Source organism: Cicer arietinum, chromosome 6 (genome assembly GCF_000331145.2).
Source record: "Cicer arietinum cultivar CDC Frontier isolate Library 1 chromosome 6, Cicar.CDCFrontier_v2.0, whole genome shotgun sequence".
Classification (NCBI taxonomy): domain Eukaryota; kingdom Viridiplantae; phylum Streptophyta; class Magnoliopsida; order Fabales; family Fabaceae; genus Cicer; species Cicer arietinum.
This window is the reverse complement of record NC_021165.2, coordinates 70,294,887-70,307,711: the sequence shown is the minus strand read 5'-3', so window position 1 is coordinate 70,307,711 and position 12,825 is coordinate 70,294,887. Positions and strand designations below refer to the sequence as shown.

At 31.0% G+C, this 12,825-nt stretch overlaps 2 protein-coding genes across 3 annotated transcripts in view; both read left to right on the top strand.

Moving 5' to 3' along the window:
* The first annotated feature begins 823 nt into the window (after nt 1–823).
* LOC101508164 ((R)-mandelonitrile lyase-like) lies at nt 824–3,149 on the top strand. Its single transcript, XM_004507482.4, has 3 exons — nt 824–1,149; nt 1,253–2,813; nt 2,900–3,149. The coding sequence occupies exons 1-3, from the start codon at nt 1,023–1,025 to the stop codon at nt 2,952–2,954; spliced, it is 1,743 nt and encodes a 580-aa protein (XP_004507539.1). The 5' UTR covers nt 824–1,022; the 3' UTR covers nt 2,955–3,149.
* Nucleotides 3,150–11,630: 8,481 nt separating this feature from the next.
* Nucleotides 11,631–12,825, top strand: part of LOC101507850 (chloroplastic group IIA intron splicing facilitator CRS1, chloroplastic) — a 6,515-nt gene continuing 5,320 nt past the window's right edge. For both annotated transcript variants that reach the window (XR_003473661.2, XM_004507481.4), the window contains exon 1: nt 11,631–12,453. Coding sequence is in view for 1 of the 2 variants with exons in the window: in XM_004507481.4 (XP_004507538.1) it covers nt 11,728–12,453 (726 nt within the window). In the remaining variant the exon portion in view is untranslated. The remainder of the gene's footprint in view (nt 12,454–12,825) is intronic.

Sequence of the window (12,825 nt, the reverse complement as noted above, 5' to 3'; positions counted from 1 at the left end):
GGAATTGTGCACAAAAGTTTTAGACAATCTGAATCTTAATATATCACACATAGATAATTCATAATTGATGGGCACTATAACACAATAATAAAGGGCCAACTTTTCTCACCTGAAGTTACTAAGGAAGTACATAAAGCAAATAGTACCAAAATGTTAGCTGATAAGACAAGTCCAATAATGTGTTGTCTAATTTTATGTTTTAGAATGTAACACTTGTTTGATTATGTGGTATTTTATCTACATCACAGTAAAAATTTACTTCTCGCAAAAGTTTAGTTTTTATTATATGGTTTCATATGTAAGTATATAAAAACATGATTTATGCTGATTAAGACAGTGGTAAATGGCATCATGGGTTTTTTGAAAACTTGTAAATTTTCCTACATTAGTTCACCAAACTTTAAGATAAATTTAAACAATTAATATAGTTCATTTGTTGGTTAGGGGGTTAGTTTTATTTTTTTAGATGAATGGACATTAATGTCATTCGTTAGTAACTTTCATTTTCATTATATTCTATCTTGTATTATAGTTACAATTATTAATAAAATAAGTTATATTTGTTACCGGAAAAAATATTGTATGTCATTTAATTTTGTTGATACAATTACAAAATAACAAATTTCTCCAAAATGCCTCAATACTTGCATTGCTGCAGAAAAATGCTAAACCTCACACAAGACATTGAGCAACATTTCAATTACTAAAACACCCACACAAATACCACATGAAGTGAAACTGTAAAAGAACATACTAAAACAAAGATTAACCAATGAGATAAGATGAATTACCAATACGCTGCGTTTAAGACTTTCTATCGCTTTTGAGAAACCCAAAACGGTAAACTCCAACTTACAAATTACAAATTATACAAAACGGTTTTGTGCATAATAACATTACTCCTCCGAATCCACTCTCTTCACTCTTCACACTCCAAGAAGCAAGAAAGAACCATTCAAACCACAAAACAAAAAATACAACTTTTTCACTTCAGAAAGTTGAAGAAGAAAACAGAACAAAAAATGGAGAAATCTGCCATAACCGTTACAACAGAGTTTCTATTTCTCACATCTTTCATCACAATATTCATCGGTTCTGCATTCGCTTCTCCAACACAAAATCAAGAATCTAACTCTCAAGAACAACAAGGTAAAATAATAATTCACTAATTACGCATTAACTAATTAATTTACAAGAAATAAACATTTCTATTATCTTTTAGTAATTTATAACTGTATGTATTGAACTGCAGATAAGCCGCCGAGTTACTTAAGGATGGTGGCTAACGCAAGCGAGTTTCCCTTAGAAGATTACTACGATTACATAATAGTCGGCGGCGGAACAGCCGGCTGTCCATTAGCCGCCACACTCTCCCAAAATTACCGCGTATTAGTCCTCGAACGTGGTGGAGTTACCCACGGTAAATCCAATTTAATGAACCAAGAAGGTTTCTTGAACACATTATTAAACGCAAACGTAAACAACGCCAACAACGAAGACTCACCGGCTCAATCATTCATTTCAGAAGACGGCGTACTCAACGCACGTGGCCGCGTTCTCGGCGGTAGTAGCGCAATTAACGCCGGCTTTTATAGCCGAGCCGATCACGAATTTTTTACACGCTCCGGTGTTATTTGGGACTCAAAACTTGTGAACGAATCTTACGAATGGGTTGAAAGAGAAATCGTTTTTCGTCCTCAACTTAAAACGTGGCAATCCGCTTTTCGTGATGGTCTTCTAGAAGCTCGTGTGGGTCCCTATAACGGTTTCACCTTAGATCACGCTACTGGTACCAAAATTGGTGGGTCCACTTTTGATACTTCAGGTAAACGACATAGTTCCGCAGATCTTTTACGCTATGCACGACACTCCAATCTTCGCATTGCCGTTTACGCTAGCGTCGAACGAATCCTTCTCGCTTCTTCATCATCTTCAACAACAACGAGTTCTGAAACTTCTTCTTCTGCAACAACTTCTGCGATTGGAGTTCTTTATCGCGATCAAAACGGAAAATATCATCACGCGATTTTGAGAGGACGCGGAGAAGTGATTCTTGCAGCAGGTGCAATTGGAAGTCCACAACTTCTTCTATTAAGTGGAATTGGACCTAGACCTTATCTTTCTTCATGGGGAATACCAGTGACACATCATTTACCATACGTAGGTCATTTTCTATACGATAATCCACGTAACGGAATCACTTTTCTACCTTCAATTCCACTTGAACATTCGCTTATACAAGTTGTAGGTATAACGAATTCAGGTGCTTACATAGAAGCAGCTTCTAATGTTGTTCCGTTTTCATCACCGGTTCGGAATTTCTTCATCCGTGAATCTAATTCGCCGCTTTATCTAACTGTTGCGACGTTGATTTCGAAGATTTCAGGACCTGTTTCTGCTGGTTTTCTAAGATTAGCTTCAACTGATGTTAGGTTTAATCCAATTGTTAGGTTTAATTACTTTAACAACGGTGTTGATGTTGAAAGGTGTGTTAATGGAACAAGGAAATTAGGGGAAGTACTTAGGAGTAGAGCAATGAATGATTTTAAGTTTGTGAATTGGTTAGGTGTTAGAGATTTTAGGTTTATTGGACCTGCTTTGCCTAATGATGAAAGTGATTATATTGAAATGGCTGATTTTTGTAGAAGGACTGTTAGTACTATTTGGCATTATCATGGTGGTTGTGTGGTTGGTAGGGTTGTTGATTCACATTTGAAAGTCATTGGAATTGATTCTCTTCGGATTGTTGATGGTTCTGTTTTTAGTGTTTCACCTGGAACTAATCCTCAAGCTACATTAATGATGTTGGGAAGGTGAGTTTATTTCAGTTTCTATAGTTATATGTTTGATTAATGTGAAATAATTAGTAATTATGTTTGTGATTTTACTATTTTGGCAGGTATTTTGGGCTAAAGATGATTAGAGAAAGGGAAGGATATTCAAATGATTTGTAACCCTGCAATTCTGTTTTTGTTGTTCTACATATATAGGATTACTTTGGGTTTTTTAATTTTTTGTATTGCAGTGTAATCATTGTTGATGTTCAATTTGGATTATTGATGTATAATCAAAAGTAAAATAAACCCACATTGTATATACTGTATAGAATGGATTAGTAAAAAAATGCTTTGGGGGTGGATTTGTAATGATTTTTTTGGATCCCCTAACTTTTGATTGAATAGATTAGATTGGATTGGATTCTTTATTTGCTGAATGATAATGCCAAATTGCCAATGATAAAAGTATTCATTTTCAAGTTTCTTACCTTCATGCTCTTTATTTTTGTCCCTTAATTCCACCTACTTGTGTTGTAATGATATTTATTCAGAAAAAAAGGTGTGAATCTTGGTTAACTGTTTTTATTCAAGTTGTGATGGGTTCTGAGGCAGAAATTGATTATAAGATATTACACTGGAACTTTTATTAGCCTTGCTAATTGATTAGGGAGTTTATTGCAAATTAAACAATATGTGAACATGAATTACTAAATTTAACAGAGAGAAACTAACAGAATTTTTATGCAAACTCTTGCACTCTAAAGGAGCACACACATAGCCTCATAGCCTTCACCTAAGATCATGATAGGTAGAGTGAGTTAGCATAGAAGAATAATTGGGAGGCTTATTGATAGGCGATGGGAATAGGTCAGGCCTGAGTTTGATCTACAATTAATTTTTTAGGATTACGGCCTATCATAGGTTTTTTTTTTCTTTTTTTTTTTTCGGCATGGTCTGACCTTTTTAAAAGCTTAGAAACCTATTTAAAAGTCTTATTCGTATTAATATATTTAAATGCTCTCCACATGATTCTCTCCACTCATATCTATATATATTAAACAAAAAATAATTTTTTTAACAAAATAATTTTTAAAAAATCTGAAACAAATATATTTAAACCCTAAATCGTAATTTTTGATTTCAATGAATAGATTTTTTTTCCTGAAACAAATGCACTCATTATTACTCTCAAACAAATATGGAACAACTACTGAGTTATTGACTAATTAAATGGCTACTGAATATGAAACGACTACCGAGTATTTGTCTAAATAGAATTTAAAATAAGAAATAATATTATTAACATAATAATAAAAAATAACATTAATAAATAATAAAATATATATATATATATATATATATATATATATATATATATATATATATGTCGGTCTGTCAAGTCTAATAGACTTTTTTATAAGTATGAGTCTGACCTATATAAATAAATATACTTTAAAAATAGTGAGGTAGCCTTTTTATTAAATTTTAAAAATAGTCTGAGACTAGTCTTTTTATTAACTAGATCCGGCCAAACCATAAGTAGATCAGACAATAAGCGGAGTCTATTCTCATCCAGTTTATATGGCTGCAAATATAGCAAACTCTAGTGATGTGTCTTAATATTAAAAAGGAGAAAAGAAGTCGCAGAACAACGAAAGAGAAGATGCATTAAAATAGAATATGAGAAGATCCAAAAATACCTCAAGTCTAAGGGTATCTTTACCTTTCACGATTCGAAGTAATGACAATTTAGGAGCATAAGTAATATGGTCGTACAAAGATGTGAGAGTGGAGGTTTCATTTTATCTCTTTCGTACTTTGTTGATTTGTTTTTCTTTTATTCTAAGATAATTTGCTATACCACTCCTTGGAAGTCCCCTCAATTATCTTTTTTATCTTTATTGGCAAACATTTTTAGATCCCAAAATGTTGTTAAATTTCAACCTTCAAAAGTCATGAATTTGTTTCAATTTCTTATTATTTGAATTCTTTATTATGCAATTAGCAATCTGATACTAATTATGATTATTGTGGTTTGATTTGCAGCGATAGATCATTAGTGTCTTTTTCATAGTATCTTTATCAAGAAATTAAAAGAGATGAAAATATTCTTGAAAATAAAAAGGTGAGTTTTAGAACTTTATTTTGTTATTTTCCATTTGTATTACCATAGTTAAATTATGGCTATGATTTTATGTGTCCGAATTATTTCCGAAATATTTACATTTTGACACACATTATATTTAGTTGATTTGCAATTATTTATTGTTTTCAGTAATAGTACCCATGAGCCATAATACTATTGTGTAAATGATAATATCATATGGTGTTACGTTGCGGTGGTAAATAGAGATAATCAATTTTTTATCTCAAAAGATACCACCGTCACTCAAAGTATTCAAGCTAATGATATTTTGTTTTGATTAATATTTTCAATAATTTGTAGGAGCCAACATGCTCGAGAAGTAAACTGGTTTTACTTGTGCAACATAGTAGAATGAATGCACAATATAAATTTTTCAAAACTTACATAGAATTTACTTTGACTGTTTTTGACATAATCAGATTCATCCTCTAGATTTATCTTCTTAAAAATTGTGAAATTCAAAGAAACTCCATTATCTTTATTAGGGTGAAATTCAATGAAACTCCATTATTTGTCATCTTCTTTGGGGTGAAATGAAAAGAAACTCCATTATCTTGTATGAATTTACTAACACTAATTAGGTTGTTGCTCCCACTCCAGAAACAGAGGATTGAGACAATTTGTAGTGCGACCAATTTTAGTCAAGAATCGTGTGTGTGTGTATATATATATATTATGAAAAATTAAACAACGATTCAAACTCTGAAATATTCATTAATACCAATTAAAATCCACAAGTTTTAATAAAAAAAATACATTTAAATACTAACAAGATTTAAAGAAATATGAATGGATATAAAAACAGAGACAAAAGAACTTAGAAAAAAAAGAAAGGAAGCATGAATAAGTAAAAAAATAAATAAAAAAGAAGAAGGAATAAGTAAGACAAGAATGAAGCAATAAGTAAGAAAAGAAATAAGAATAAGTAAAAAAAGAAAGAACTAAAGTGGAACAAACTGAGGAAGGAGTACGAAAGTAGAAAGAAAACAAATAAAGAAGCAAGGAAACAAAATAGAGAAAGAAAGAAGAATTTGGGCGATGGACGACAGTGGCCGGAAGGTGGGTGCCGCTACTAGGCGGTGGCCGACGTTGTTGGATAATAGAGGAAATAAGGGAGTGGTCGCAAAAAACTAAGTGGAAGAGAGTGTTCGAAGGAGAGATGACAACAAAATTAGGGTTAAAAGCGAAAAACCTAAAATACCTCTTAAAAATTTAAGGGCAATCTTGGTTTTTCCTTAAAAAAACACATTCATGTTTCTGGGCCACGAGAAAATGCGACATGTGATCCGAGAACCCAGTCATAACAACCATTTTTGTGTTTCGCACCGCACCATGCCTCATCAGCCAGGCACTGCGCAGCTCCACGCCAGCTCGATCTCATTGTGAACTGGTGTGATTGACTACTTAGATCAATAGGAGTCTTAGAACTTTGAGACAACACTATATCACCTAAAGTAATGATGTTTTCAAAAACAAAAGATTAATTTTCCTTAAAATTTCCCTCTGAAGATGAATGTTACTAAAAAAAGGTTAATTTTCAACAAAAGTACATTCATGGTTACAAAAATTCTTTTTCATTTTGGTTCAAAATACTTAAACCTCTTATGAGTTGCTCATGGCTTGAGTTTGCCAAGTTGTTTATGTTCATGAACAAAAGCAGGGCAACTAAAAACTTTTAGTGGCAAATCAGCAGAGACGTCTTTTAAGGTTAACAAAAGTGACTGAATATTGAAACAATTCCCTACAATGGCGTAAAGAGAGCCATCTACAATTTTAATTTTGTGGTTACCAGCACCAGGACTATAAAAAGAAAACAAAATTGACTCGCCATTCATATGATCAGTAGCACCAGCTCGATAATCCAAGTATGACAAAGATTGACGCTAAGTAGAGCAGTATTTGAAAAATTACCTCTTTGAGATATAAAGGAAGAAAGAGTTTGAGACTCAAGGAGTTTGTATAGTTGGTCTAACTGATCCTTGGTAAAAGGAGATGGGCTTGAAGGAGACTGCTTCTCTTGGTCAAAGGTACCAGCTTGGAAGACATGACATTCGTTTCCTACCTTTTTCTTCCAATTTGGAGGTTTTCTGTGGAGCTTCCAACATGTATCACGTGTGTGCCATGGACGTTTGCAATGTTCACACCATGGTTTCATGCCATCTCTCTTCCCTTCTTCATTATTAGTGACTAGAGCAGAACTTTTGACCTTAGCAACATAATGTGACACCCACCATACCACCATATCTCACCTCTTTTCTTCTAACTTCTGAGAAAGCTTCCTGAAGTGATGGCAATAGAATCTTCCCGAATATTCTACCTCGGACTTCATCAAGTCGCTTATTAAGCCAAACCAAGAACATGAATACTCAGTCATTCTCCTATCTCTTAAGAAACAAAGCATTGTCCTCACAACACTTCCAATGACAATCATAATAGAGATCCAATTCTTGCCATATTGTCATCAACTCATTATAATAGGTAGTGACATATTTGTCTCCTTGCTTGACATGCCACTATCGTAATTTGAGATAAAAAAATTTGAGAAGAATTATGAATATTAGAATATGTTTCTCTGAAAACCTCTCAAACTTCCTTCCCAGTAGGCAAGAACATAAAAGGTTTTCCAATCTCTTATTCCATATTACTAATCAACCAAACAATAATAATAGAGTTCTCATATTTCCAGAAAATTGTAATTCAGATTTGTTGTGGCAGACATTTGCACATCTCCTGTGAGGACCATATTTTTCCTCGCCGTATAGTATTAATCTTGCAGTTTGAGACCATTCGAAATAATTTTTCCATTGAGTTTTTGGACTTTAACCTTGAGGGCATTAGAAGTTCCCTCATGGATAAAAAAAATTTAAAAATGGAGAAACCATTTCAGCCGCCACTGCCTCCTGGGCCATCGCCACTAGGGGCGTCGTTGCCTGAACCAATATTGTCGTTGTTGACTACTTTTGGTTTTTCACCCAAATCATCGTCATTGTTGTCGCCGCTGTTACTCACAAGGGTCGTCTTCCATGGAGTATTGTGTGTCATTAGGTAGACAGAAAAACAGATCAAATCACAAAATAGTTCATTCAAAAATTAAAAACAAAATGTTAGTGTCATTTGGAGTTCTAAAATCCACTAGGTTGTGGAAAGTTTTATAGCACCCTAACCAATAGCTCTAGATACCATGAAGAAAATAAAATATTTTTCTATCTTATTACTACAACCCTAATTTGTTTATATAGAAAAAGAAATTACAATAGTAATAACGACATAATAATAAAATTAAAATAAACATAATACGATAAAATAAAAAATATAAAATAAAAGATAATCAAATATGATTTCTGATTCTTCAACCATCATAAAAATTATTATTGTTTGCTCTTCAATGAATTATATTATTCTTGTGTAGTTGGAGTTCATGGATTCAATTTCCCACAACAGAATGATTTGATGGATTCTTGCCATTGTGGTCATGTTGCCATTGAGTAATTAACAAATATTGAGGAGTTATGATTGAAGGATGTCTTGTTTTATTTTTGAAACAAATAATTGAATTTTAGTTTTTTTCAAAGCTTATTTACACGGGACACTTAACTTCACACCACACGTAGTCTAGAAAAGAATTCAATAAATTTGATCGATTAAATGTATTATTGTTTGTGTTTACAAATAAATTAAACATTTAGTATAGATAACATAACACATTAATAATGATTACACCGTTGTTTCCAATTATAGTGATTAAATAACTTCCATATTTTTATTAATTAGGATAATTAATTAAGTAGATTTTTATTTTGAACTTACGATTTAACATATAAATTAACCAAGTAAAGAAATCATTGGTTTTATTATCAGATAGTTATATTAATGAATACTACTTAATTTATTTAGTAAATTGTCAAGGGTTTAATATTTGAAATTGTCTATCATATATTAAAAAATATATAAATCATTTAATAATGCTTAAACTTTTATATATATATATATATATATATATATATATATATATATATATATATATTCTAATATATTTACTAGATGTTTAAATAAGGTGAGAAGTTTATGATTCATCTTAATTAGATGAATTCTTCGTTTATATTCGACGAAAACAATAGGTAAACGAGAATAAGTGGGACACTATTTATGGATGTAATTATGTTCAATCTTACAAAAATAAAGTTAATAACAAAAAGAGAGTATTGGTAAAACTAACGTAGTATTTACGACATGTTTGTTACATAGAGTTTAAATTATTAGATTACTCACGTGTAATGACTTAAATATTTAGAAAGAGTCAAAACTAGATATAAATGAGATAACTCGAGAGTATAAAGAAAGAGAAACTCAGATGATAAATATATTCTTTTTATTTTGAAGAATATATTAATACATTTGCATGACTTTGTGTTAGAATTGTATTAACCATATCTTTTATCGAATTATGCTAACGCTCAAATTATATTCTAGACAATTAATTTATGATGTTTTATTTTTTGTATCAGAGTTGGTCGAATCGACCAATTAACTTTCAAAAATAATGTCCAAATATGAATACAATTCCAGAATTTGATAAAAATAAATAAATAAACTATTTTCAATTGGATTAAAAAATGTATAAAATCGGGATTTTTTTTAATAACCATTATTTCAAAAAAATTACCAAACCACTCCATTATGAAAATTTATATACTATAATGTCATTTTTTTTTTCTTAATTACAAGTTGCCTTTGCAAATGGCGACTTCCTTAAGTAACTCCCAGTTTACAAATGCAACTTCCTTGAGGGAATATATATTTTTTTACATTCAATTTTTTTTTTAAATTAACAAAATATATATAATTAATATAATTCATTCATAAAAAATAACAACACAAATTTTACAAAAATTACGTAGATTGACTAGAGTTGCGTGTAACATTTGAACAATATCTTCGAGTATGACTAGTTAACTGACATAGTCCTTATTTTCTTGACACTTTTTCTCTAATGTCCATTTCAGTTCTAATATAGGTACTATTTTGACGAACTTTTTTAATTCTCCGTATTTCAGGATTGTGATACAATGTTTCACCTTCATATATAGGTCAATATCTTTCATTGGATATAAGTGAAAACTCTTCTTTGTAGATGTTGAATACATTAGCAAAATTGTACACGTCAAACAGATGCACTAAATAGTTTTGACGAGCGTAAACACATTCAGCTATGATATATGAACAAAGCACGTATATAGCCTGAAATTTTCCACAATCACACAATTTATTTTAAGGTTGACTTCCAAATGGCCAATTGGTCGCATCTATCTTGGGTTTACTGTTTCATGCACCATGAAAGAATAACAATTTCGATCGAATCACATGACTTGGTGAGTGTTGCACTTACCAACTTTATATTTAATCTTGCCCATGCAATCGTCTGTATATACTCGACCAGAAGCTAATGATGTCTGATGTTGTTGTCCCTTTTCTACATATAAAACTCTGAATTTATAGTAAGTTGATTGAACCAAAGCAATGATTGGGAGATTGTGTGTATCTTTGAGCACTGCGTTGATTGACTTATCAATGTTGGTTGTCATGTGTCTCCATCGTTGACCTTGAGAATACGTCATAGTCCATTCTTTTGGGATATTATCGGTCCATCTTAAAGTCTCTAGATTTTCCATCCTGATTTTATTGCGGTAATATTTAAATGATGGTTCACTTAATGCATATCCTATTATAAATGAGATAAAAATTATCAAGTATTATAAAGTGATAAGTGGAAAATATACCAAGAAGAATTAAATAATTACCCATACAAACAATTTTTTTTTGAAGTTCCTTGACCTTGAACTCTCTCATAAAATTTTGTGCAATATATCGGATATAATACACATGTGTTGACGGGGGATCATATCAACCATTATTTGGATTTTGATAAACACTTTTAATGGATTTGTGTCTACCAGAAATCAAACAAAAGTTGACTTTAGGTGTGACGTACCTTATCATATTTAAAAATAAAAATAAAAACTCCAAGCACCCCTATCTCACATTCCACAAGCATAAGCAATGATAATTGTATTTTTGTTTCCATCATGTGCAATGGCTAGCAACAGAGTCCCATTGTACTTGTCCTACAACCAAATTTCACCCACTAAGACAAATGGTTTACAAAATTTGAACACATAGATGCACGGAGGGAAAATTCAGAATAATCGTTTGAAAATATAATATAAATATACAATTTTAGTATCTCATAATTTTTAATATCATAATTAAAATTAGAAAAGTTAAAAAACAAAAAAATATGTCTTATAAATTCAGTAAATATGAAAAACCCAAAATAAAAAAATATATACACAATTTATTTAAGCAATTAAATTTTATATTATAAAATAAATAAATAGATGTTATAGTTAAAAACATATGATTTATAATGTTTAAAAAAGAAAAAATATTGTTAGTTTTTGTTTTTTATTTATTTGATATGACTTATTATAAACAGTAGAAAATTTAAATTATTCATTTTATTTGAATTTATTGTTGTAATCCATATCAATAAATCATATACGAAATCCATATATTGAAATATATTGAAAAACTATTTTAATTAATATTTTATAATTTTAATAATATATTTATTAATTTTTAAAATTCTATTACTAATTTGACTCAGGAATGTTTCCATTTGATATGATTTATAGTATATCCAATAATTTGAGTGTTTGTATAGCTTGATTTTGTGTGTTGTGAACAGAACATTGCAGTTGATTTTTGAGGAGAAGACACACAATCTCGTATACCATCATCATCATCATGCTCTTCCTTAATTATTATTATTCATATTCTTACATTCACATTTCTTCTTCTTCATCGTTCTCTCCAAACCCCAAAAACAACAACAACCTTAATCACCACAAACCCCTTTCCATTCCCAACAACAACAACTCCCATTCTCATGATCATATTTCCATTATCAAATCCCCCACACCTCCATGGATTAAATCTCCTCTTCATCTCCAACCCCAACAACACCTTCTCAATTCTAATGTGGAAAAATCTGACCTTTCTGATAAAGCTTTAAATAGCAAAGAAATTAGCGGGAAAAAAGTTTTGAGGAAAATAGCCCACAAAGTTGAAAAGCTTCACAAGGCTTTGGATTCAGAAAAAAATGAGACTTTGACTCAAATGGGTTCTGAAAAAGTTGAAAACTTTGGGGATTGTTTGGATATTTTGATGGAGAATGAAGAAGTCGTTAATAAAGGGAGAATGCCATGGGAGAAAGATGAAAAGATTGGTTTTTTTAAGGTGAAAAGGGAAAAAACTTTTAGTGCTGCGGATTTGAATGTTGATAAGGTGGTGCTTCATAGGTTAAGGGGTGAGGCTGCGAGAATGAGAAAGTGGGTCAAGGTTAAGAAAATTGGTGTTACACAAGATGTTGTGGATGAAATTAAAAGGAGTTGGAGGATGAATGAACTTGCTATGGTTAAATTTGATATCCCTTTATGCCAAAATATGGGTAGAGCTAGAGAAATTGTTGAGGTGAGGCTTCTTTCTCTCTATTCTTATATTTATGAGTTTAGTTTTGATGATACAAGGTTAGTGTAACAAGTTTTATATTGTCAACACATCATAATCAATCATTGGTGTGTTTTTTGAAGTAGCTATGATTAAAGTTAGATGTGTTTAATATTATGAGAGTTATGATTGATTGACGGTGTAAAAATTCTTTACACTAACTGTATGAAATGAGTCTACCTGTTATATATGTTCACTTAAAAGGAATAAAGTTTTTGAAAGCTAACTAAATCTACTAGTATGTTTATAAATGTTGAATATTGAAATTTGATGTGTTACTAGATACTCCCTCTGCCCCATATTAAATGTCACTTTATATTGTAAATAGATGAAAGA